Genomic DNA, 26,037 nt, shown 5'->3' on the forward strand with positions numbered 1-26,037 from the left:
TCTGAACATCTCTGGAGGACCTGAAGATGGCTGTACAATACTGCCATCTAACCTGACAGCTTCAGAATCTGTAAGAATGGGAGAAACTCCCCATATACAGGTGTGCCAAGCTTAGTGTAGTACCCAAGAAGACCTAAGGCTGTCATCGCTGCCCCAGGCGCTTCAACAAAATAGCCCTGTGACCGTTTTGTAGTAACCCCTTGTAAGTCACATCTTCAAATCTCTGCTACGTAAGTGACTAAATAAACACATCCAGTCTAATATACAGCTACTGCTGAAATACCTAACCCCCTACTATAAAGAGCCGGGCACGTGATAGCCATATGTTGTCTAAAGCAAAGAGATAGCTAAGTTCTCAATCAATCGGCTAAAGAACACATTAATTTAACATTTATCCAGGAACATGTCATCATACTAGGCACTACAGCTGGTATCTCAATAGTCTCTTAACTTTTTCATGATATTCCTTATCAATGGATGGAATCTTTTTTCTTTTTTATAAACAAATAGCCCTGTCCGCATCACATCCTAGCCTCGCAAATTGGCCTGCCCAGCATAACCTGCTGGCCGATGGCCCTGTCCCGTTTCCTCCTAATCCTAAGCCTCGCGAATGGCCTGTGTCCGCATTAGTTAATTCCTTCCTGGCCGGATGGGGCTACCCGTTTCCTGGTGGCTAATCCTTCCTTCGCCGAATTTGAACTATACCCTTTCCTCCTAATTACTCCTTAGCAAAATGGCCCTCTCCCTCCTCCTCTAGCTAGCCTAGAAAATGGCCCTATCCATTTTTCCTAGTAATTGCTTAGCCTTGGCCGATTTGGCTGCTCCAAGTTTAGTCCTAGCCTGGCAAATAGCCCTGTGTTAGTTTGTCATCACTGGGGTAAGTTATGGCTTACCTAGCTTGTACGTTTAATGTTGCCTATGTTTCAGAAATCTCTGTGAATCTAGGATTATAGATATACACTTAATGTTTAGCTGTATGTTTAAGTTGATAGCTTCATAAATAGCTTTGCAATCAATGTTGCTGTGAAGGTCTGTTGAGTGTTTTAATCTGTTCAGATGTTGTTGTGTAAGGTCTGTTTAGTGTTTTAATCTGTTCAGATGTTGTTGTGTAGGGTCTGTTTAGTGTTTTAATCTGTTCAGATGTATTGTGAAGGTATGATGTGTTTAATCTACACCTGTTAGGATGTTGTTGTGTAAGGTCTGTTCGTGTTTTAATCTGTTCAGATGTTTGTCTTGTGTAAGGTCTGGTGTTTAATCTGTTCAGATGTTGTATGGCCACTCTTGTTAGTGTTTTAATCTGTTCAGATGTTGTTGTGAAGGTCTGTTGAGTGTTTTAATCTGTTCAGATGTTGTTGTGAAGGTCTGTTTAGTGTTTTAATCTGTTCAGATGTTGTTGTGTAAGGTCTGTTTAGTGTTTTAATCTGTTCAGATGTTGTTGTGTATGGTCTGTTTGGTGTTTTAATCTGTTCAGATGTTGTTGTGTAAGGTCTGTTTAGTGTTTTAATCTGTTCAGATGTTGTTGTGTAAGGTCTGTTTAGTGTTTTAATCTGTTCAGATGTTGTTGTGTAAGGTCTGTTTAGTGTTTTAATCTGTTCAGATGTTGTTGTGTAAGGTCTGTTGTGTTTATTGTAATCAATGTCCTATTTCTTCTCAATACAGGAGTGGGCAGAAAACAATGAGACACGAGGCCAAATCGAAGACACTGTGCTGGATGCTTATTACTGTGAGTAGGATACTGTTTGTATTCATATAGGCATATTTATCAAGGCACAGTGCCACAAATCATTTTCTGTTTGCTAAACCTTTTGTTAATAGTCAAATATTTACAATTGACTTATGTTTGTACCCGTTGTGACTTTAATAGTTTGAACAAATCAACTAATTCCTGATTGGGCTGAGTGATTTTGTATGGAGTGAGAATCTCCATAGGAATATATGTTTTTGTCCAGGTCTAGGATTAATCTGTGTCCAGGAAACTAGCCATTAAGCTGTAAGGGACAGAGGGTCCCCACCTTCTCCATATTGAGCTAATGAATGGTTGGATTAATCTGTGTGTCTGGGAAACTAGCCATTAAACTGTAAGGGACAGAGGGTCCCCACCTACTCCATAATGAACTAATGAATGGTTGGATTAATCTGTGTCTGGGAAACTAGCCATTAAACTGTAAGGGACAGAGGGTCCCCACCTTCTCCCCATAATGAACTAATGAATGGTTGGATTAATCTGTGTCTCTGGTTGCCTGGTCAATAACACTGACATGAATACAATCTGTATTAATCTCAGTTAGCCTACCTAGGCAGTAATACAATCTGTATTAATCTCAGTTAGCCTACCCAGGCAGTAATACAATCTGTATTAATCTCAGTTAGCCTACCTAGGCAGTAATACCAGCTGTAATTTCAGTTAGCCTACCCAGGCAGTAATACAATCTGTATTAATCTCAGTTAGCCTACCTAGGCAGTAATACAATCTGTATTAATCTCAGTTAGCCTACCTAGGCAGTAATACAATCTGTATTAATGTCCGTTAGCCTACCTAGGCAGTAATACTCTGTTAGCCTATTTGATCATGAGCCGTTAGTTTCCTCAGCCCAGACCCTAGCCAATCAGAGAATCTACTTCCATCAGTCGCATAATGTCATCAGAATTTCTCTTTGACAGACAAGGTACAACACTGTGCATGTAAATCCCAGCATGCACTTCAATTCACCTGCCCACCATGCGTTACTTGACTTTGTCCTCTAGACTCAGTCGTAGACGCCACTAATATGATTTTCTGTGTTGCTGTCAAAGATTTGGATGAAAAATGCACTCAAAGGAAGAGTTCAATGTACAGGGTCTTATATAATGCAGAAGTAGTGAGGTCTTAAATGCAGATTTGGATCCTATCAGGAATGTAATTGATTTAATGGCCAAATGGCCTGTATATATTTTGTCTTGTGTATGGTACAGCAGTTCTACTCAGATTTGTCAGTTCTATCTCAAGGTACTTAGCTTACAATCCGTGGAAGCATCATATCTCTCCCTGCATACAAGGAGTGGAAGGAGGGAGGGGGGGGGGGCATAGTGGAGGGAGGGGGGGGGGACAGAGTGGAGGGAGGGAGAGGGGAGGACAGAGTGGAGGGAGGGAGGGGGAGGAGAGGACAGAGTGGAGGGAGGGAGGGGGAGGAGAGGACAGAGTGGAGGGGGAGGAGAGGACAGAGTGGAGGGAGGGAGGGGGAGGAGAGGACAGAGTGGAGGGAGGGAGGGGGAGGAGAGGACAGAGTGGAGGGAGGTAGGGGGAAGGAGAGGACAGAGTGGAGGGAGGTAGGGGGGAAGGAGAGGACATAGGGGAGGGAGGGAGGGAGGAAGGAAGGAAGAGAGGACAGAGTGGAGGGAGGTAGGGAGGGAGGACAGTATAGAGTGGAGGGAAGGAGGGAGGACAGAGTGCAGGGAGGGGGAGGAGAGGACAGAGTGGAGGGAGGACAGTATAGAGTGGTGGGAGGAGAGGAGAGGACGGCGTGGGTGGGTGGGAGGGAGAGAGGAGAGGACGGCGGATGGTGGTGGGAGGGAGGAGAGGAGAGGACGGCGTAGAGTGGTGGGAGGGAGGAGAGGAGAGGACGGTGGAGTGGTGGGAGGGAGGAGAGGGGGAAGGGCAAGGATAGGTGGTGGGAGGGAGGAGAGGACGGCGTAGAGTGGTGGGAGGGAGGAGAGAGGACGGTGTAGAGTGGTGGGAGGGAGGGAGGGGAGGGGGTGCCCGAGGTGGGGGAGGGAGGGACGGTGGCGGGTGGGAGGGAGACGAGAGGACGACGTAGAGTGGTGGGAGGGAGGAGAGGACGGTGTAGAGTGATGGGAGGGAGGAGAGGAGAGGACGGCGTAGAGCGGTGGGAGGGAGGAGAGGACGGTGTAGAGTGGTGGGAGGGAGGGAGGGGCGGTGTAGAGTGGTGGGAGGGAGGAGAGGAGAGGACGGTGTAGGGTGGTGGGAGGGAGAGGAGAGGACGGCGTGAGGGGTGGGAGGGAGGGACGGCGTGAGTGGTGGGAGGGAGGAGAGGACGGCGTGGGGTGGGAGGGAGGAGAGGACGGCGTGAGTGAGTGAGGGGCGGTGTGAGTGGGGAGTGAGAGAGGCGGCGTGAGTGGTGGGAGGGAGGAGAGGAGAGGACGGCGTAGAGCGTTGGGAGGAAGGAGAGGACGGCGTAGAGTGGTGGGAGGGAGAGAGAGAGAGGACGGCGTAGAGCGGTGGGAGGAGAGGACGGTGTAGAGTGGTGGGAGGGAGGAGAGGAGAGGACGGCGTAGAGCGGTGGGAGGGAGGAGAGGACGGCGTGGGCGTGGGAGGGAGGAGAGGACGGCGTAGAGTGGTGGGAGGGAGGAGAGGACGGCGTAGAGTGGTGGGGGGAGAAGAGGACGGCGTAGAGTGGTGGGAGGAGAGGACGGCGTAGAGTGGTGGGAGGGAGGAGAGGACGGCGTAGAGTGGTGGGAGGAAGAGCGCCGCATGGTGGGAGGGAGGAAGGACGGTGTAGAGTGGGGCGAGTCAGGATGGAGGCATGAAAAAGGTGGAGTGGGTAGAGGGAGGAGAGGGTGGATTGGAGGGAGGACAGAATGAGTGGAGGGAGGAGAGGAGAGGACAGAGTGGATGGAGGAGAGAGGAGAGGACAGAGTGGATGGAGGAGAAGAGAGGACAGAGTGGAGGGGAGGAAAGGAGAGGACAGAGTGGCTAGAAGTATAGGACAGAGTGGCTAGAAGTATAGGACAGAGTGGCTAGAAGTATAGGAAAGAGTGGCTAGAAGTAGAGGACAGAGTGGCTAGAAGTATAGGACAGAGTGGCTAGAAGTATAGGACAGAGTGGCTAGAAGTATAGGACAGAGTGGCTAGAAGTATAGGACATAGTGGCTAGAAGTATAGGACAGAGTGGCTAGAAGTATAGGACAGAGTGGCTAGAAGTATAGGACAAAGTGGCTAGAAGTAGAGGACAGAGTGGCTAGAAGTAGAGGACAGAGTGGCTAGAAGTATAGGACAGAGTGGCTAAGTATAGGACAGAGTGGCTAGAAGTATAGGACAGAGTGGCTAGAAGTATAGGACAGAGTGGCTAGAAGTATAGGACAGAGTGGCTAGAAGTAGAGGACAGAGTGGCTAGAAGTAGAGGACAGAGTGGCTAGAAGTAGAGGACAGAGTGGCTAGAAACCAAGTCTCTCTCACACCAGTCTCTCTCACACCAAGCCCCTCTCACACCAAGCCCCCTCACACCAAGCCCCTCTCACACCAAGCCTCTCTCACACCAAGCCGCTCTCACACCAAGCCTCTCTCACACCAAGCCTCTCTCACACCAAGCCTCTCTCACACCAAGCCTCTCTCACACCAAGCCTTGCTCTCACCAAGCCTCTCTCACACCAAGCCTCTCTCACACCAAGCCTCTCTCACACCAAGCCTCTCTCACACCAAGCCTCTCTCACACCAAGCCTCTCTCACACCAAGCCTCTCTCACACCAAGGCTCTCTCACACCAAGCCTCGCTAACACCAAGCCTCGCTAACACCAAGCCTCGCTAACACCATGGGTTCAACCCAGCAAAGATGGAAATAGCAACAACATCTCTATCCTCCAGAACTGGCCAGCGTAATCATCCACTCTTTAACCCCTAGAGGTGATGTCTGCGCAATCTAATTAGCATAATACCATTCCCATAAAAACAGTCTGTTTAAACTTTAGATATCTGTTTTTTTGCATTGGATGCGTCTCAGTCCACTGCATCTGCCAATGTTGCACTTCCGCATCTTCGGTGAAAGGGGACAGAGCTAGAGTGGTGTTTGTTAGACCCTGAGATATCCCAAAATCGTTATTTTTACAAAATCGCCTGTAGCGTCCTAACGGTTTGGCTTACAAACCATTTTTCTCCACGACCCCCACAAGCTGAAGTCGACCCCCACGTCTGAAGTCGACCCCCACGTCTGAAGTCGATACAGCCAATCTGCCAACTTCTGTCTGTAGAGTCCGAACAGTCCAACTTCTGTCTGTAGCGTCCGAACAGTCCAACTTCTGTCTGTAGAGTCCGAACAGTCCAACTTCTGCCTGTAGAGTCCCAACAGTCCAACTTCTGTCTGTAAGTCCGAACAGTCCGTCTTCTGCCTGTAGAGTCCGAACAGTCCAACTTCTGTCTGTAGAGTCCGAACAGTCCAACTTCTGTCTGTAGCGTCCGAACAGTCCAACTTCTGTCTGTAGAGTCCGAACAGTCCAACTTCTGCCTGTAGAGTCCCAACAGTCCAACTTCTGTCTGTAGAGTCCGAACAGTCCGTCTTCTGTCTGTAGAGTCCGAACAGTCCGTCTTCTGCCTGTAGAGTCCGAACAGTCCAACTTCTGTCTGTAGAGTCCGAACAGTCCATCTTCTGCCTGTAGAGTCCGAACAGTTTGGGCTCTTTGCTTTGAATTGCACTACTAAGTATTGGAGTCCTCCATGAACATCCTGTTTTTATTCTGAACTAATCAAAGTCAATTCAATTGATCACAGATGGAAGCCAATTTTGATTTGTGATCTGGAAGGTGGTTTGTTACACCTCAGCAAGTTTTGCAATTACAATTCTAAGGGGCAGTGTTCACTTATCCAAATAGGGCATTTTATAGAGTTTTTGTGTGTAAATAAAGTCTGATTTAATGTGTTTTCATTTCAGGCTGTAAGGCAACAAAAGGTGAACATTATGGAAGGGTTGGTGACTTTCCATACCCACTGTATATATGGAGACTGTTTAGTTCCAAAAATAAGGGGATAAATTCAAGTTAAAAAATAAAATAACATGTTTCCTGATCTTTCTTTTATCTCTCAGATATAGGACAGACACTTCAGAACAAACTTTCGGGGACTATCTCTTGTTCAGTGTTGTCAATCTGTTATTCAATGCGTTTTGGTTAGGCTAATTAATAGCAGTAAGGCCAAATGTTTTTATTACATGTATATATTTATGGGATACTTCAAAAGGTCTTAAAATTCAAAATCAAATGGCAAAATGATCCTTCATATGACCTCCTTAAAACAATTCCATATAGCTTATTCCAACACTGCCCCGGCTTAGACAGGGCTGACACTGTAATGGGTTAAATAAGAACTGTAGAAAGCAAAGTGAAGCAGAGAGAACAGAACAGTGGGGTAAAATCCCTGTTGAGCAGGATTATAAATCCTTAAAGCGAGATCGTCTCTCTAGAAACTCACTATGTGATTGTGTATTATCTATATAAAGAGTCCGGCTTTAAATGGGGGACGTGTCATTCCTCCAATTACAGCGTTGAGTTTGACAGAGGCTGGACAGATCCGCTGGGCTGGCTGACAGTTGTTTTGTTTTGTCATGGTTGAGAGACTATGATTCCTTTTTTACCCAGAAAGGAGGAGGGAGCAGGGGAGAGGCTTTAAAGAGCTTGCATACCCTAGCATGTGACATCGCGTGTCAATGTGATGGTGACTAAGGGAGCCTGTCTATGCTGCAGTGTGTGTGTTTGGTGCTGAGGAAATAACCTTCGGCAGTCGATCAGGAAGGTTCAAGGCTGTTGGTTAAAAAACAGACAGTACATAAAACATATAGAAATGATGTGACTCTTCAAAGCCATTAACGAGGCTTATTCGCATTAGCAGCAACATGCATTGGTTTCTCTTGTTTATGATAACAAGTGTCTTTCTGTCACTGGTGTTTATGATAACAAGTGTCTTTCTGTCACTGGTGTTTCTGATAACAAGTGTCTTTCTGTCACTGGTGTTTCTGATAACAAGTGTCTTTCTGTCACTGGTGTTTATGATAACAAGTGTCTTTCTGTCACTGGTGTTTCTGATAACAAGTGTCTTTCTGTCACTGGTGTTTATGATAACAAGTGTCTTTCTGTCACTGGTGTTTCTGATAACAAGTGTCTTTCTGTCACTGGTGTTTCTAATAACAAGTGTCTTTCTGTCACTGGTGTTTATGATAACAAGTGTCTTTCTGTCACTGGTGTTTCTGATAACAAGTGTCTTTCTGTCACTGGTGTTTCTGATAACAAGTGTCTTTCTGTCACTGGTGTTTATGATAACAAGTGTCTTTCTGTCACTGGTGTGTCTGATAACAAGTGTCTTTCTGTCACTGGTGTTTATGATAACAAGTGTCTTTCTGTCACTGGTGTTTCTGATAACAAGTGTCTTTCTGTCACTGGTGTGTCTGATAACAAGTGTCTTTCTGTCACTGGTGTGTCTGATAACAAGTGTCTTTCTGTCACTGGTGTTTATGATAACAAGTGTCTTTCTGTCACTGGTGTTTCTGATAACAAGTGTCTTTCTGTCACTGGTGTTTCTGATAACAAGTGTCTTTCTGTCACTGGTGTTTCTAATAACAAGTGTCTTTCTGTCACTGGTGTTTCTGATAACAAGTGTCTTTCTGTCACTGGTGTTTCTTATAACAAGTCTCTTTCTGTCACTGGTGTTTATGATAACAAGTGTATTATTTGGTGTCTATACACTTTCAGCTCAACTAGTCTGTCCCCTTGTAGTGAGAACAATTGAAATGGCTGTCTTGATAAAATGGATGTTGTCATGGCAGCCAGCAACAGAGGGGGAGGAGTATCAGGAGCAAATAGTTCTCAAAATAAACTGAGGAGTCAACACTTTGTCTTTAAATCGAAAACAGCTTTTTTATGAGGGAGAAATAATTTATTTGGTAGCTAGTGAATCAAAGAGCTTGCAATCCTTTCAATGAGTCAAGGTAAATCTGACTAGAGACTTAGAGTGAGATGTTTTGAAATATAACTAGAATCAGATATTGTAGATGTTGTTTTACCATCCTCTATAGGTCTCTACTGTAATATAACTAGAATTAGATTTTGTAGACAGTGTTTACCATCCTCTATAGAAGGTCTGTACTGTAATATAACTAGAAACAGATATTGTAGACAGTGTTTACCATCCTATATAGAAGGTCTCTACTGTAATATAACTAGAATCAGATATTGTAGATGTTGTTTTACCATCCTCTATAGAAGGTCTGTACTGTAATATAACTAGAATCAGATATTGTAGACAGTGTTTACCATCCTCTATAGAAGGTCTCTACTGTAATATAACTAGAATCAGATATTGTAGACAGTGTTTACCATCCTCTATAGAAGGTCTCTACTGTAATATAACTAGAATCAGATATTGTAGACAGTGTTTTACCATCCTCTATAGGTCTCTACTGTAATATAACTAGAATCAGATATTGTAGACAGTGTTTACCATCCTCTATAGAAGGTCTCTACTGTAATATAACTAGAATCAGATATTGTAGACAGTGTTTTACCATCCTCTATAGGTCTCTACTGTAATATAACTAGAATCAGATATTGTAGAGTGTTTTACCGTCCTCTATAGAAGGTCTCTACTCTAAGTCTAAGGCAGATTGTTGCAGTGATCCACGTTAATCTATTCCCCGTGGCAGCATGCAGATACACTGCAGTGGTACAGAGGGGTAATCAGATGCAGGGAGAACTGCAACATGTTGGCTATTTCACAACGACAGCGACTTCTAGAAGTTCTCATCCTGGACACAGACCATGTAGTAGCAGGGTTAAATCCCATAGCTGGATTTTCAAGGTATTTCTCAGGGCTCCTACCGCTGTATTTCATGTTGAATTAGAGTTATTGATTGAGTGTATTTTTCCTCCTCTCATTCTCTCCTCTTCTGCATCCTCTGAGAGGGATGGAAGGGGGAGGGGTGTGTTTTTATTCACCAGTAGGGGGAGCTGAAGCTCCATGTATATCTGAGCCTCAACACCACAGCCACCAAGGCTTCTAAAGAGGGTTCCTCCTGATCTAACCTTGAAAGCAGGATTTTTATTCAAAGGTAGATTGACAGGGGTTGTCAAAATCTCTCTCCCTCTCTCCCTGTCTCCCTCTCTATCTCTCCTCTCTATTTCTCCTCCCTTTCTCTCTCTCTCTCTCTCTCTCTCTCTCTCTCTCTCTCTCTCTCTCTCTCTCTCTCTCTCTCTCTCTCTCTCTCTCTCTCTCTCTCTCTCTCTCTCCCTTTCTCTCTCTCCTATCTATTTCTCCTCCCTCTCTCTCTCTCTCTCTCTCTCTCTCTCATTTAATTTTCAATTTAAGAGGCTTTATTGGCATGGGAAACATATGTTAACATTGCCAAAGCAAGTGAAATAGATCATAAACAAAAGTGAAATAAACAATACAAATTAATATTACACTCACAAAAGTTCCAAAAGGATTAAAGCATTTCAAAGGTCATATTATGTCTTTATACAGTGTTGTAATGATGTGCAAATAGTTAAAGTACAAAAGGGAAAATAAATAAATATGGATTGTATTTACTATGGTGTTTGTTCTTCACTGGTTGCCCTTTTCTTGTGGCAACAAGTCACACATCTTGCTGCTGTGATGTCACACTGTGGTATTTCACCCAATGGATGTGGGAGTTTATCAAAATTGGATTTGTTTTCGAATTCTTTGTGGGTCTGTGTAATCTGAGGAAAATATGTGTCTCTAATATTGTCATACATTGGGCAGGAGATTAGGAAGTGCAGCTCAGTTTCCACCTTATTTTGTGGGCAGTGTGCACATGGCCTGTCTTCTCTTGAGTGCCAGGTCTGTCTATGGTGGCCTCTCTCAATGGCAAGGCTATGCTCACTGAGTCTTTACATAGCCAAAGCTTTCCTTTAGTTTGGGTCAGTCACCGTGGTCAGGTATTCTGCCGCTGTGTACTCTCTGTTTAGGGCCAAAAAAGCATTCTCTTTTGCTCTGTTTTTTTTGTAAATTCTTTCCAATGTGTCAAGTAATTATCTTTTTGTTTTCTCATGATTTGGTTGGGTCTACTTGTGTTGCTGTCCTGGGGCTCTGTGGGGTCTGTTTGTCTTTGTGAACAGAGCCCCAGGACCAGCTTGCTTAGGGGACTCTTCTCCAGGTTTATCTCTCTGTAGGTGATGGCTTTGTTATGGAAGGTTTGGGAATCGCTTCCTTTCAGGTGGTTGTAGGTAGCCTAGTAGTTAGAGCGTTGGACTAGTAACCGAAAGGTTGCAAGATCGAATCCCCGAGCTGACAAGGTAAAACATATGTCTCTCTGCCCCTGAACAAGGCAGTTAACCCACTGTTCCTATGCCGTCATTGAAAATAAGAATTTGTTCTTAACTGACTTGCCTAGTTAAATAAAGGTCAAATAAACAAATCTGTCTGTCTCCTCTCTCTATCTTCTCTCTCGCTTCAATCACAGTTCTGTCTATGCTGGTTAGGGTTGCACGTTTTGGGGAATATTCAGAGGTGGAAACTTTCCATGGGAATATATGGGAATTAACGGCAATATATGCAAATTAATATTAATACCATTTAAATGTAGATGTTTTTTGCAATGGATATATTTACCATATGGAGACCGAAACATAAACCTTTTACCGAAACATAAGTAGACATAATTGCAAATTATTAAATAAAACAATTTAGTTACGAATTGAACTTGAATTAAATGAGTTGACTCTTCACATGGGATGATTTCACTGAACAACAAAATAAAGGGAATATTGAATGATCCTCAATGATCCATCACATCTCCCAAAAACGTTTTCAACATACATCTGTAAAATGATGGTCTAGAAACTAAAGCTTTGGTTGTCTTCCTCTCTTTACTTCTCCCTGGACCTCCTCAATGTCCACCTCTTGAACATCAGACTCTGAGGTCTCATCTTCACGTTCACTTTCCAACCTTGTTGAGGATGGCTTGTTGTCAGGCTCAAAAAGTCTCAAATTTGCCCGGATGGCCACCAATTTTTCAACCATTGTGTTGGTCTGCCTGTTTAGTGCTTTGGTATGTGTGTTTCCAAACAAGGACCAGTTGCGCTCTGAGGCGGCTGATGTTTGTGGGATTTGATCCACAAAGTCCCTTCCACCAGGTGACTGATGAGATATGTTGGCACGACTGCCATATTGCATCTCCATCCCAAAGCCCTTGCTTGGAAGTGTACTTCGCCAGACTGCCAGGAACCTTGCCCTCCTCCAGGCCAAGGTGGCGAGACACAGTAGTGATGACACCATAGACTTAGTTGATCTCTGCACCAGACAGGATGCTCTTGCCAGCATACTTGGGGTCCAACATGTACGCTGCGGCGTGTATGGGCTTCAGGCAGAAGTCTTCACGCTTTTTGATGTATTTCAGAACTGCAGTTTCCTCTGCTTGGAGCAACAGTGAAGAGGGCAGGGCAGTACGGATTTCTTCTCTTACATCTGCAAGCAGAGTCTGAACGTCAGACCGGATGACATTGTCTCCCTCAATCCGTGCAATGGCTACTGCTATAGGGTTCAGGAGTTTCAGGCTGCTTACCATTCTCCCAAAATACATCATCCAGGAGGATCCTCTTGATGGGGCTGTCCATATCGGCAGACTGTGATATGGCCATTTCTTGGAGAGACTGCTTCCCCTCCAGGAGACTTTCAAACATGATGACCGCTTCAATATGGTGCTCTTACTCTTCTCACTTTGCTGCTATAGCTTGATGACCCTTCATATACCTAACCATTTCCTTGGCTCTCTTGTAGAGTGTATCCATGGTTTTCAGTGCCATGATGTCCTTGAGGAGCAGATTCAATGCATGAGCAGCACAGCCAATGGATGTGATGTGAAGGTAGGACTCCACTTTAGACTAAGCAGTCTTCGTGTTCATGGCATTGTCTGTCACCAGTGCAAATACCTTCTGTGGTCCAAGGTCATTGATGACTGCCTTCAGCTCATCTGCAATGTAGAGACCGGTGTGTCTGTTGTCCCTTATGTCTGTGCTCTTGTAGAATACTGGTTGAGGGGTGGAGATTATGTAGTTAATTATTCCTTGCCCACAAACATTTGACCACCCATCAGAGATGATTGCAATACAGTCAGCTTTCTCTATAATTCTCTCTGTTGAACTCACTCTGTTGATTCTCTCTGTTGAAAGCATGTCTGGTTGGAGGGGTGTATGCTGGGTGAAGAACATTCAGAAATATCTTCCAATACACATTGCCTGTGAGCGTCAGAGGTGAACCAGTTGCATCCCCAGCTCGAGCAAGACATTCATCAGCATTTCTCTGACTACGTTCCTCCATTGAGTCAAAAAACTTCTGATTCCGGGAGGACCATGAGCTGTTGTTATCGATAAGGTGTCTGATTCATCATTTTCACCTCGAGTGGAAGTAGAGGGACTTTTGTCAGAGGTTACTTGTTGTGAGTGCTGAGAAAACTTTATGCACTTGGCCAGATGATTCTGTATCTTTGTTGCATTCTTCACATATGATTTAGCACACTATTTGCAAATGAACACAGCTTTTCCTTCTACATTAGCTGCAGTGAGATGTCTCCACACATCAGACAGTGCCCATGGCATTTTCCTGGAAAGATTAGAATTATTATTTTTTTGAATAAATAAAAATACAATTCCATGAACAGATAAATATTTAAGCAGTTAGATTAAACTGCTTAACAACGGGTGAATTAACACTCTTCAGTTAGCAGGCTCAATCAAGCTGAAACTCACGTGGTAGCAAAAACTAACTAGCAGCAATTGTAAACAAGTTAGACATGATTTAAACACACTTTGCTGTAGGCTACTTAACTACTAGTTAACAAAAAATAATGTATGTCATATAAAATGTATTCACCCCACCCAGTATTGTAATCAAAACTTACCAGAAATGTGATGGAAAATGCACTGTGCATACTATTGACTTGGGGATAGTTTAACCAAAATATGCCAGATGATCTAGAATTGCCTTGTGTATCCCATTTAAAAAGGTTCACTGTTATAAGCAAAGAATTTAAGCAAAATTCCCAAATTTCCCAGGCTTAACTTCCCATGGAAAATTTCAGGAAGAATTCCGTAAATTTACCGGAAAGTTTCCAACTCTTTGCAACCATAATGCTGGTTTCATTTTGTTCCTTGAAAGATACGATCCACACACTTAATCATCAAGTTGATGAGTTTTAAACCTCTTCAGAGATTGATTTAATCATTAGACTGAAACATGTTTGGTTGTACAACAAACAATAATAGAAGCCTAATCATCTGCTCAAATAACAAAATACCAAGAAAGGATAAACCCACCCCCCCTCAGTCCCCTTCCACACCCCAGTGCCCATCCACCCCCCTCAGTCCCCTTCCACACCCCAGTGCCCATCCACCCCCCCTCAGTCCCCATCCACACACCAACCCCCCCCTCCAGTCTCCATCCACACCCCTCAGTCCCCATCCACCCCCCCTCCAGTCCCCATCCACCCCCCCCTCAGTCCCAAATCCACACACCAACCCCCCCCTCCAGTCCCCATCTACACCCCAACCCCCCCCAGTCCCCATCCACACCCCAACCCACCCCCATCCACACCCCAACCCACTCCCCCCCTCAGTCCCCATCCACACCCCAACCCACCCCCATCCACACCCCAACCCATTCCCCCCTCAGTCCCCATCTACACCCCAACCCATCCCCCCCTCAGTCCCCATCCACACCCCGACCCACTCCCCCTCAGTCCCAATCCCCATCCACACCCCAATCCCCCCCCCTCAGTCCCCATACACCCCCTTCAGTCCCCATCCACACCCCAACCCCCCCCCCAGTCCCCATCCACACCCCAACCCCTCCTCCAGTCCCCATCCACACCCCAACCCAGTCCCCATCCACACCCCAACCCATTCCCCCCAACCCAGTCCACACCCCATCCCATCCCACCCCCATCCCAACTCATTCCCCAACCCAGTCCCCATCCACACCCCAACCCAGTCCCCATCAAAACCCCAACCCATTCCCCCCAACCCAGTCCCCATCCACCAACCCTCCCGCATCCTCCCTCCCCACAGGGAAACCATGCCTCCCACCCCACATTGATGCACTTGTAATGTCTCAGCCTTCTAGATTGTAGCAGGGTGAACAGGCTGTGGCTCGGGTAGCTGAGGTCCTTCATGATCTTCTAGATTGTAGTGGGGTGAACAGGCCATGGCTCGGGTAGCTGAGGTCCTTCATCATCTTCTAGATTGTAGTGGGGTGAACAGGCCATGGCTCGGGTAGCTGAGGTCCTTCATGATCTTCTAGATTGTAGCAGGGTGAACAGGCCGTGGCTCGGGTAGCTGAGGTCCTTCATCATCTTCTTGGCCTTCCTGTGACACCGGGTGCTCAATATTATAATAGTATTAATATGCCATTTAGCCGAGGCTTTCATCCAAAGCGACTTACCAACATTCACATTGGATCCAGAGAGCTAAACCTGTCTCCCAGTCTATTCTGATTGTGAATTGCTGTAGGATCTGGGTCCCTATTCATCAAGTATTTCTGATAAGGAGTGCTGATAAGGTTGAATAATTAGGATCGCTTTTGCCTTTTAGATCATAATGAATAAGAGGTTGAACCTGATCCTAGATCACCACTCCTACTCTGACAAGCTCTTTGAATATGGACCCACATTTGACCTTGCATTTACAAAAGGTTAATGTCCCAAACATCCAAAACTCAGATGAACTCTAATCAGCTGCTTCTCTCTCTCCGTTGAGGCGTCTTGTTCTCAGGCCGGGCCGGGTGTTGAGCAGTGAGCACTTCAAAGCAGTGGAGCAACAGGCCTAACAACCCTGAGCTCTCTAAATAAATCATGGCTTTCAGTTTCTTCTGCTGCGTTCCCGCCCCCATGCACCCTCATTTTGGGGATGGAAGAGGGGCTAGAGATCCTCATGGTCAACGTGCAACGTGTGTGTATTCTAGGGGAGGTGTGTGAGAGAAAGTATGTGTTTTGTGGGGTGCTTTGTCCTTAATTATTTACATTTGCATAATTTAGCAGATGCTCTTATCCAGAGCGACTTACAGGCGCAATTAGGGTTAAGGGCCTTGCTCAAGGGCACACCGGCAGATTTTTCACATAGTCAGCTCGGAGATTTGAACCCCAGGTAGAGTAAACAACCCATCCAACCCCAGGTAGAGTAAACCACCCCAGGTAGAGTAAACCACCCATCCAACCCCAGGTAGAGTAAACCACCCCAGGTAGAGTAAACCACCCCAGGTAGAGGTAAAGAGGAATACTGTAGGACAGAAGGTTGAGCATGTCAGAACAACCTGTCTCTGAGTTACTGGTGTGTTCAACAGTGTGTGCTGTTTTAAATTAAACTGTCAGAACATGTACAGAACCAGAACCCTTGTGTGTTACACCTCACATCCCCCTCTGTACCCACTGTCCTGTGTGTTACACCTCACATCCCCTCTGTACCCACTGTCCTGTGTGTTACACCTCACATCCCCTCTGTACCCACTGTCCTGTGTGTTACACCTCACATCCCCTCTGTACCCACTGTCCTGTGTGTTACACCTCACATCCCCTCTGTACCCACTGTCCTGTGTGTTACGCCTCACATCCCCTCTGTACCCACTGTCCTGTGTGTTACACCTCACATCCCCTCTGTACCCACTGTCCTGTGTTACACCTCACATCCCCTCTGTACCCACTGTCCTGTGTGTTACACCTCACATCCCCTCTGTACCCACTGTCCTGTGTGTTACACCTCACATCCCCTCTGTACCCACTGTCCTGTGTGTTACACCTCACATCCCCTCTGTACCCACTGTCCTGTGTGTTTCCTGCAGCTTTCTTCTCATTTGACAGCCCTGCTTCAAGCCTTCAATCAGTTAAGAGTGGCGGACTGCTTCCTGAATGGCACCCTATTCTCTTTAAAGGGACCTTGTGTTGACCCGGGCCTGCAGGGTATCCCATAGGCCCCACTTTTAGCTTTGATTCTCACTAGTGAGCCAGCCGTGCCTAGCAGAGCTTAGTACTGGCCTGGTTACATATCCACCGTAGTACTGGAACCACAATGTGAACAGACCAGATATCCAAGCCAGCAGGGTGCAGTTCAGGTTGGCACCGTGATGTGAAGCTGGTATTAGATGGTGCACAGAAGGATGGACAAGGGAGTGTAAGTCTAATTGTCTTGGCTGAAGAAGTATGTAGCTACAGTACGTGTCTATTCTCCAGTGGGCTGCAGTACTTCACATGGTCAACACTGAACACTTTCTACTTCCCTTTTTCCTCCACTTCTATCTGTTATTTTACTAAATAATAGTTTGAACAGCCTGCCAGGTGAAAGCACTTCTGGCAAGGCCTATATCTTCTTCTTCTCTCCTCAGTTTACCTCCGCTTGTGTTCTGTAAGGTTTGGAGGCCAGGCCACCGAAGAACACTACTGGAACTATCAGGGAATAGGTTGTTCAATCTCCTGGGCCCATGGTACGGTTAAATATCACTTTAATGCACCGGTGTTATGAAGGAGGTGAATGAACTGTAATGAATGAGTTCCCTTCAGAAAGTGGCCTGTGTGCCGGTCTTTTGGGTCAGTGGCTCATTATGATAATGTATTGCATCAAGAAGCTGCCCATCCTGCCCTTCCCCTGGTGTGTGTGTGTGTGTGTGAGTGATCCACATCAATCCACTATTCATGTCTTGTATTGCACGGCCACTCCAAGAAATTGATGCAGTTCTGCCTCCTGCAGAGCCAGGACAAGGAGCCCTGTGGACTCTGCCTCCTGCAGAGCCAGGACAAGGAGCCCTGTGGACTCTGCCTCCTGCAGAGCCAGGACAAGGAGTCCTGTGGACTCTGCCTCCTGCAACGCCAGGACAAGGAGCCCTGTGGACTCTGCCTCCTGCAGAGTCAGGACAAGGAGCCCTATGGACTCTGCCTCCTGCAACGCCAGGACAAGGAGTCCTGTGGACTCTGCCTCCTGCAACGCCAGGACAAGGAGCCCTGTGGACTCTGCCTCCTGCAGAGTCAGGACAAGGAGCCCTATGGACTCTGCCTCCTGCAACGCCAGGACGAGGAGCCCTGTTGACTCTGCCTCCTGCAACGCCAGGACAAGGAGCCCTGTGGACTCTGCCTCCTGCAACGCCAGGACAAGGAGCCCTGTGGACTCTGCCTCCTGCAAAGCCAGGACAAGGAGCCCTGTGGACTCTGCCTCCTGCAACGCCAGGACAAGAAGCCCTGTGGACTCTGCCTCCTACAGAGCCAGGAGAAGAAGCCCTGTGGACTCTGCCTCCTGCAACGCCAGGACAAGGAGCCCTGTGGACTCTGCCTCCTGCAACGCCAGGACAAGGAGCCCTGTGGACTCTGCCTCCTGCAACGCCAGGACAAGGAGCCCTGCGGACTCTGCCTCCTGCAGAGCCAGGACAAGGAGCCCTGTGGACTCTGCCTCCTGCAACACCAGGACAAGGAGCCCTGCAGAGTTCCACAAGACCTGAGTTCAAACACTATTTGAAATCTTTCAAACAGTTATGGTGTTTGCTCTAGCTTGGCTGGAGAGCCATATAGGCAGGATTTACCGTATTGGGGACTACTCTATTGGCCCATTGTGCCAGGCAAGCTGAATTAAGCCCAGATTTAGTATCTCTTACAAGAGGACTAGAGACTGTCTGCTTTTCAATCAGATAACGCACCATAGAAAACAGTTCAAAAGGGCTGTCTTCAGCCTTTTAAACATCTCAGGGATTTTTGTGCAGTTCTCCAAACGACCGAGATGATGACATGAACAGTGCAGTGGGTTGGTCTCGGACACCACATACTGAGGTCACCATCAATTGAATAGGCCTAGGTCTCAGCTATATCATGCATGACATGAACAATGTACGTTTTATTCCTGTACAATGTGGGCTGTAGCAATTAATCTTTCTCCATTTAGAGGGCAGTTAGCCTGGCTGACATAACATTGCATTTTCATGTCGTAATCCAAACCTCATTCTCACATGATGGAATTAAACATCATACTTTGTGTCCGGGTTCCCAGGCCACAGTCATCCACCTTTTCATAATTAATGGAATGTGGACTCTGTTTTTTTTATGGTATCGATTTGGATTCTATTGCAGTCAGAGATCATGTGGAGAAATTCCTCTTGCAGCTTGGGGGAGGGGGGGTGGTGTGTGTGGCATATTCTGTCATCAGTATTCTTGGTGTTGCTCCGAAATAGGACGGTCAGGCCCTGGAGGTCGGTCTGCAGAGAATCTAATACAACAGCAAATGATCAAACAGGCTGATTTGTAATGTGATGAGGCTCGGCACAGGCCAAGAGGGTAATGCTGCTATACTGGCAGACTGTGCTAATTTACAAGCTTGTGACAATCATTCGCAGGTCCTGCACAGCTGAGAGGGTGTGTGTGTGTGTGTGTGTGTGTGTGTGTGTGTGTGTGTGTGTGTGTGTGTGTGTGTGTGTGTGAGAGTGTGTGTGTGGAGGGTGAGGGACTTGTTATGTAGGAGTAGGATGTGCTGCATGACATGAGGGACTTGTTATGTAGGAATAGGATGTGCTGCATGACTTGAGGGACTTGTTAAGGAGGAATAGGATGTGCTGCATGACATGAGGGACTTGTTTTGTAGGAACAGGATGTGCTGCATGACTTGAGGGACTTGTTATGTAGGAACAGGATGTGCTGCATGACATGAGGGACTTGTTTTGTAGGAACAGGATGTGCTGCATGACTTGAGGGACTTGTTATGTAGGAACAGGATGTGCTGCATGACATGAGGGACTTGTTATGTAGGAACAGGATGTGCTGCATGACTTGAGGGACTTGTTAAGGAGGAATAGGATGTGCTGCATGACATGAGGGACTTGTTTTGTAGGAACAGGATGTGCTGCATGACTTGAGGGACTTGTTATGTAGGAACAGGATGTGCTGCATGACATGAGGGACTTGTTTTGTAGGAACAGGATGTGCTGCATGACATGAGGGACTTGTTATGTAGGAACAGGATGTGCTGCATGACATGAGGGACTTGTTATGTAGGAACAGGATGTGCTGCATGACATGAGGGACTTGTTTTCAGGGTTGATTTATTTTTGATCCCGTTAGAAAGAGATGTTGATTTTGATACTAACAGAGATATGGGGATGACCTTGGTGTGGTTTGGATCCATAGAGGTTCAGAGTCAACAGCTCAACTCAACTCACTTCATCTATCGTGAATGTGTTATTTGTCTAGCTATCTGTTTTCCACTCAGTGTCTGAAGGTATATTTTGTATGCCACCAAAAAACAACCTTTGTGGAACAGGAAAATAGATCTAAATGGTAACATGCTGTAACATCTGTAGCTAGCTCTCGACTCTTAACTATCTAACATCAGCTAACTTGAATATCTCATTTTGTGAGACACAGCAATAGCTACATCGGTGTATTGATAGTAATCTCCCATAGCTGCTATCTGTGTGAACAACAGTGATACAGCTTCATACCCCCAAAGCTGATGGGACGTCTTTCACAGTTAATCCTGTAATGGCCAAAGCTGATGGGATGTCTTTCACAGTTAATCCTGTAATGGCCAAAGCTGATGGGACGTCTTTCCCAGTTAATCCTGTAATGGCCAAAGCTGATGGGACGTCTTTCCCAGTTAATCCTGTAATGGCCGAAGTTGATGGGACGTCTTTCCCAGTTAATCCTGTAATGGCCAAAGTTGATGGGACGTCTTTCCCAGTTAATCCTGTAATGGTCAAAGCTGATTGGATGGCTTGCCCAGTTAACCCTGTAATGAAGCTAATAGCTAACTAACTAAAGTAGAGGACATGGCTACATTATAATTTGTCTTTAGACAGTTCATTAGCCGAGGCACTTATGCACTATCGGCTGCCTAGGCTAATAATTCCTATTCGTTTTGGGGTTCTGTGGGTTACAATCCAAGGGAAATGTTTCCCATCAACATTGTGCCGATATATTTCCTTGAAATGCCTGTGCAGGGGAGTCTGTTGTCCTTTGTTTCAGACATATTGTTCCTGGAGAGGACTACATGGGGAGCTTGTTTTGTCAGGGCTGTCTATCCCTCTCTAGATGGACAACATTCTGGATCAAGGTGTGGATGACTCTGAAGAGGAATTGAATACTTTGTAGTTGATACAGGGTCGGCAGCAGCGCAGGGCCCCTGGATAGAGAGCAATTGTGGGGGGTTAGGTGCCTTGCTCGTGGGCACAATGGCAGGAGATGACCAGTAGCCTTCCAGCTGCCAGTTTAGTTCCATTGTTGTGTTGCCTGGCCTGGGGCTTAAACCAACAACCTTCCAGCTGCCAGTTTAGTTCCATTGACATTGTTGTGTTGCCTGGCTAGGGCTCTAGGGCTAGACTACTACATGACCAGGATCAGGATCAGGAAACACTGCTCTAGGGCTAGACTACTACATGACCAGGATCAGGAAACACTGCTCTAGGGCTAGACTACTACATGACCAGGATCAGGAAACACTGCTCTAGGGCTAGACTACTACATGACCAGGATCAGGAAACACTGCTCTAGGGCTAGACTACTATATGAGCAGGATCAGGAAACACTGCTCTAGGGCTAGACTACTACATGACCAGGATCAGGAAACACTGCTCTAGGGCTAGACTACTACATGACCAGGATCAGGAAACACTGCTCTAGGGCTAGACTACTACATGACCAATGACCAGGAAACACTGCTCTAGGGCTGGGCTACTACAGGACCAATGACCAGGAAACACTGCTCTAGGGCTAGACTACTACATGACCAATGACCAGGAAACACTGCTCTAGGGCTAGACTACTACAGGACCAATGACCAGGAAACACTGCTCTAGGGCTAGACTACTACATGAACAATGATCAGGAAACACTGCTCTAGGGCTAGACTACTACATGACCAGGATCAGGAAACACTGCTCTAGGGCTAGACTACTACATGACCAGGATCAGGAAACACTGCTCTAGGGCTGGGCTACTACAGGAGCACTTAACCAGTGTGGTGCTATGACTACAATGGTTCAAGCCCAGGATAACACAGAAATGGGTATAGAACTGAACTGGTAGCCAGAAGGATCCTATGGACCATCTCCTGCCTTTGTGCCCTTGAGCAAGGCAGTTAACGCCCCACAATTGGTCTCCAGCCAGGGGTGCAGCACTGTAGCGTGTTGGGAGAAGCAAAATGTACTTTATTTTCCATTGGTTAGAACGGAACTCTCTCCATGTTCTTGTCACAAGATGACTCTGCACATCTCTACACCCACATCACTGTTGCCTCCACTGCACCACTGTACAGTTATTCCATGTATTGTACTACACTGCCATTACTGTGTGTTTATTCCATGTACTGTACTACACTGCCATTACTGTGTGTTTATTCCATGTATTGTACTACACTGCCATTACTGTGTGTTTATTCCATGTATTGTACTACACTGCCATTACTGTGTGTTTATTCCATGTATTGTACTACACTGCCATTACTGTGTGTTTATTCCATGTACTGTACTACACTGCCATTACTGTGTGTTTCGCTACTATGTAATTGTGCTATGTAAACTATTCTGTATCTTTAGAACACATCTATTGAGTTTATTGCTATGCCTACTTCAATATTTGACACTGAAACACTAATGTCTCTACCACTATGGCTGCCTACTTTGAGTATTATTGTGATTGAGTTGTTTATCGTGAAAGATTGTGATATTTTGAGAATATATCACTAATATATCACATTTACAGAGAGCTGAAATGAGACCTTTGAACTTGAGATGGGTTAAATGGAATACTAACAGATATCTGGACACTGACAGACCTATAGCATCTCACATGTAGCCTAATATTAAATGAACTCCGGCAGAATTAAGTATTTTTTGAAGTACAATGAAACATCAAATGTTATTTTTGTCTCGGAAAAAGGATTTGAGAAATATGGTAAGATGTATTTCTTTCAGTGTCTGAAAAATATGCATCACTGACAAAGTGAATTATTAGCAGAAACATGGATTTGACTTTTCACTGCTTTTAATCTGCAAATGTTTGCAAGGGGAGAATATTTATCTACCCTGTTTAGAGCTATTGTGTTTTCTACTTGGCCCCGAACAGAGGAGCGACATTCAACGAGAAAGCTTTACAGCTCCATGATTGATGCATTCATTCATTCATTCATTTAACACATTTATTTTGTGAGGGTCTGTTAATGTATTATGTATTAGCCTATCCTTTATTTGTCTTCTAGGGCAACACATTATGACTGAAGGAAAGCTGCAGGCCTAGCTTAGGCCTATTTGACAAGACAAGTTGACTATATTAGCCTAGCAAATTTGGTAAATTATAAGCAGATAAATATTCAAATGAGACTTAAGAGTGTATTTTTTTCCCTACACCCCCACCGTCTCTGCCTGTTATGCAAAACAGGCTACCATTAGGCTACAGTGTCCGAGGCACACCTCCCCTACACGGCCCGTCGCCACTCGCCACTATCCAGGCCAAGTAGCCCACTTCCTCTGAAGTGTCTGGCTGGCTAGCTCCGCCTCCGACTTCTCCATACACTGACCAGGCTACATGTGACCTCGCTTTCCCCTCTGTATAAGTAGACTGTTGACTTGTTCTTCCTGGAACGTGCACTTTACATGCTTTCTGGGGCAGCTAGCTAGCCGGATGTAGAATGGGGCCACGCCTCCTAAATGGGTTTGCTATTGTTTACGTTCCAAAAAAGGTCTATACAGTTATTTTGAGGATCTCTCTACTCTGTGCAGTAGAACTAGGATGTATTGTCCTCGTCTCTTGGGGAGGTACATAGGCTACACTAAAGTAAAGTGGTGAAGGAGAGGCCAGATTGAATTGAATTGAATTGAACAGAGTGTACTAAGTGTTTCCAATGTCTCATCACAAACCCCCAGATGTGAAAACCCCCATTGGTGCGCACACACAACTAAGATTTCCACCAATCTCCACCAAGTTCTTTTGTCACAGTGGCATTTCACTGTAAGTCTCCCCTGACATTACGTTCTCACATAAATTTAATATATTTTGGCTGTCTGGGAACGACAGGAGTCACACACACACACACAGACACAGACACAGACACAGACACACACACAGACACACAGAGAGAGAGTGTCCAGGAGGGCTGGCAGGGAGGGAGCTAGCTGATGCCCTTGCGCTGTTTGTTAGTTTAAAACGATAATAAAGATTAGTTATTTCACAATGCAGCTGCGCTGCTGCCAGAAGAGGTTTGGGTCTCACCTGGCAAAGTTTCCCATACAGGACTTCGCTGCTGTTGCTTGCCTTTCTCTGCCTTTTTTCCAACTGTTAACAATGATAACATAGTGGTGGAGAGGGTGTTTGAATCAAGGTAGAAGCCAGAGAACAATCAAAAGGAAAATCTTTAAGAAGATCTTTGAGTGTCAAGATTCCGTTAGGAATTGACTGGTCCAGTAAGTTTCAGTATTTTTGGAACGGAAGAGACGAATTTAGTTGCCATACTTCCGAGAACATAAACACTTGCACCTTACATAACGAGCTTGCGAGGGATGGAGAGAGAAGGGAGGGCAGGTCAGTCACCAGACAGACAGTCAGAACCGTGCACTAGGCCGATCTATCAGTATAGGCAGGTCAGGCACCAGACAGACAGTCAGAACCGTGCACTAGGCCTATCTATCGGCAATCAAAAACTGTAACAGCATTCCACTGTGAGAATCTTGCAATTTTTTGGCTTGCAATGTCTCGCAGCTTCATTAAAGCAGGACCTATCATCAATGACTTATGCTCTTCTAAATGCAACAGAATGAATACTGAACACACTTACTGCACTGACTCAGATGACTGATGATTGGCTAAAATAAATGCATAAGATTATAGTTGGATCTGTATTGTTAGATTTCAGTGCAGCCTTTGACGTTATTGATCATAATTTGTTATTGAAAAAACTCCCTTGTTATGAGTTTACATCACCAGCCACATGGTTGGAGAGTTACTTCTCTAATAGAACTCAGTGTTCTTCAATGGAAGCTCATCTAACATCAGATATGTACAGTGCGGTGTCCCTCAGGGCAGTTCCCTTGTTGCCTTACTGTTCTCTATTTTTACAAATGATTTGCCACTTGTTTTACAATAAGCTAAAATGACTATGTTTGCTGATGATTGCACACACTACACTCTACATATTGTCACCAGCTCACTTAGACTCTTAGCAAGGAGTTACAGGCTGTGTCAGAATGGGCTCTTAGACTCTTAGCAAGGAGTTACAGGCTGTGTCAGAATGGGCTCTTAGACTCTTAGCAAGGAGTTACAGGCTGTGTCAGAATGGGCTCTTAGACTCTTAGCAAGGAGTTACAGGCTGTGTCAGAATGGGCAATTTCACATAAACTGGTCTTAAAGACATGAATTTGGTTCAAAGCTTAGACTTAAACTTCAACTGGAGTTGTACATAAAAGGTTTGGACATTGAAGAAGTTGAAGAAGCTGAACTCCTAGGAGTAACACTAGATGTTCAGTTTTCATGGTCAAGTCATGTTGACAGTTGTTGTGAAGATGGAGAGAGGTGGTATATCTGTTTTAAAAAAAATATGTTGTTCTGTGTTGTTGACACAAAGGTAAACTGTTCTAGTTCAGGCTTGTCCCGTCTTGATTACTGTCCGGTAATATGGTCAGGTGCAGTAAAGAAAGACCTAGAAACGCTGCAGCTGGCTCAAAACAAAAAGCAGCATGCCTTATCTTAACAGAACTAACATCAATAACATGAATGATAGTAATTCAGGGTTGAGGAGAAATTGACTACAGCTCTTCTAGACTTTTTAAGAAACGTGTGTGTTGAAAATGTCTAACCACTTGTATAATCTATTTGCATGCACTTGAAACAGACAGACATACCCCACCAGCCAGACATACCCCACCAGACAGACATACCCCACCAGACAGACATACCCCACCAGACAGACAGACATACCCCACCAGACAGACAGACATACCCCACCAGACAGACAGACATACCCCACCAGACAGACATACCCCACCAGCCAGACATACCCCACCAGACAGACATACCCCACCAGACAGAAATACCCCACCAGACAGACAGACATACCCCACCAGACAGACACGCATACCCCACCAGACAGACAGACATACCCCACCAGACAGACAGACACACCCCACCAGACAGACAGACACACCCCACCAGACAGACAGACACACCCCACCAGACAGACAGACACACCCCACCAGACAGACAGACACACCCCACCAGACAGACAGACACACCCCACCAGACAGACAGACACACCCCACCAGACAGACAGACACACCCCACCAGACAGACAGACATACCACTATAGGTTTCATCACGGT

The 26,037-nt window shown here is 45.7% G+C and overlaps 1 protein-coding gene across 1 annotated transcript in view; it reads left to right on the top strand.

Moving 5' to 3' along the window:
- LOC139381915 (LMBR1 domain containing 1) overlaps positions 1 to 26,037 on the top strand; it is a 273,723-nt gene that overhangs the window by 87,186 nt on the left and 160,500 nt on the right. The window contains exon 3 of the mRNA XM_071125774.1: positions 1,660 to 1,723. Coding sequence (XP_070981875.1) covers positions 1,660 to 1,723 — 64 coding nt within the window. The remainder of the gene's footprint in view (positions 1 to 1,659; positions 1,724 to 26,037) is intronic.

This window comes from Oncorhynchus clarkii, chromosome 23, assembly GCF_045791955.1.
Source record: "Oncorhynchus clarkii lewisi isolate Uvic-CL-2024 chromosome 23, UVic_Ocla_1.0, whole genome shotgun sequence".
NCBI lineage: Eukaryota > Metazoa > Chordata > Actinopteri > Salmoniformes > Salmonidae > Oncorhynchus > Oncorhynchus clarkii.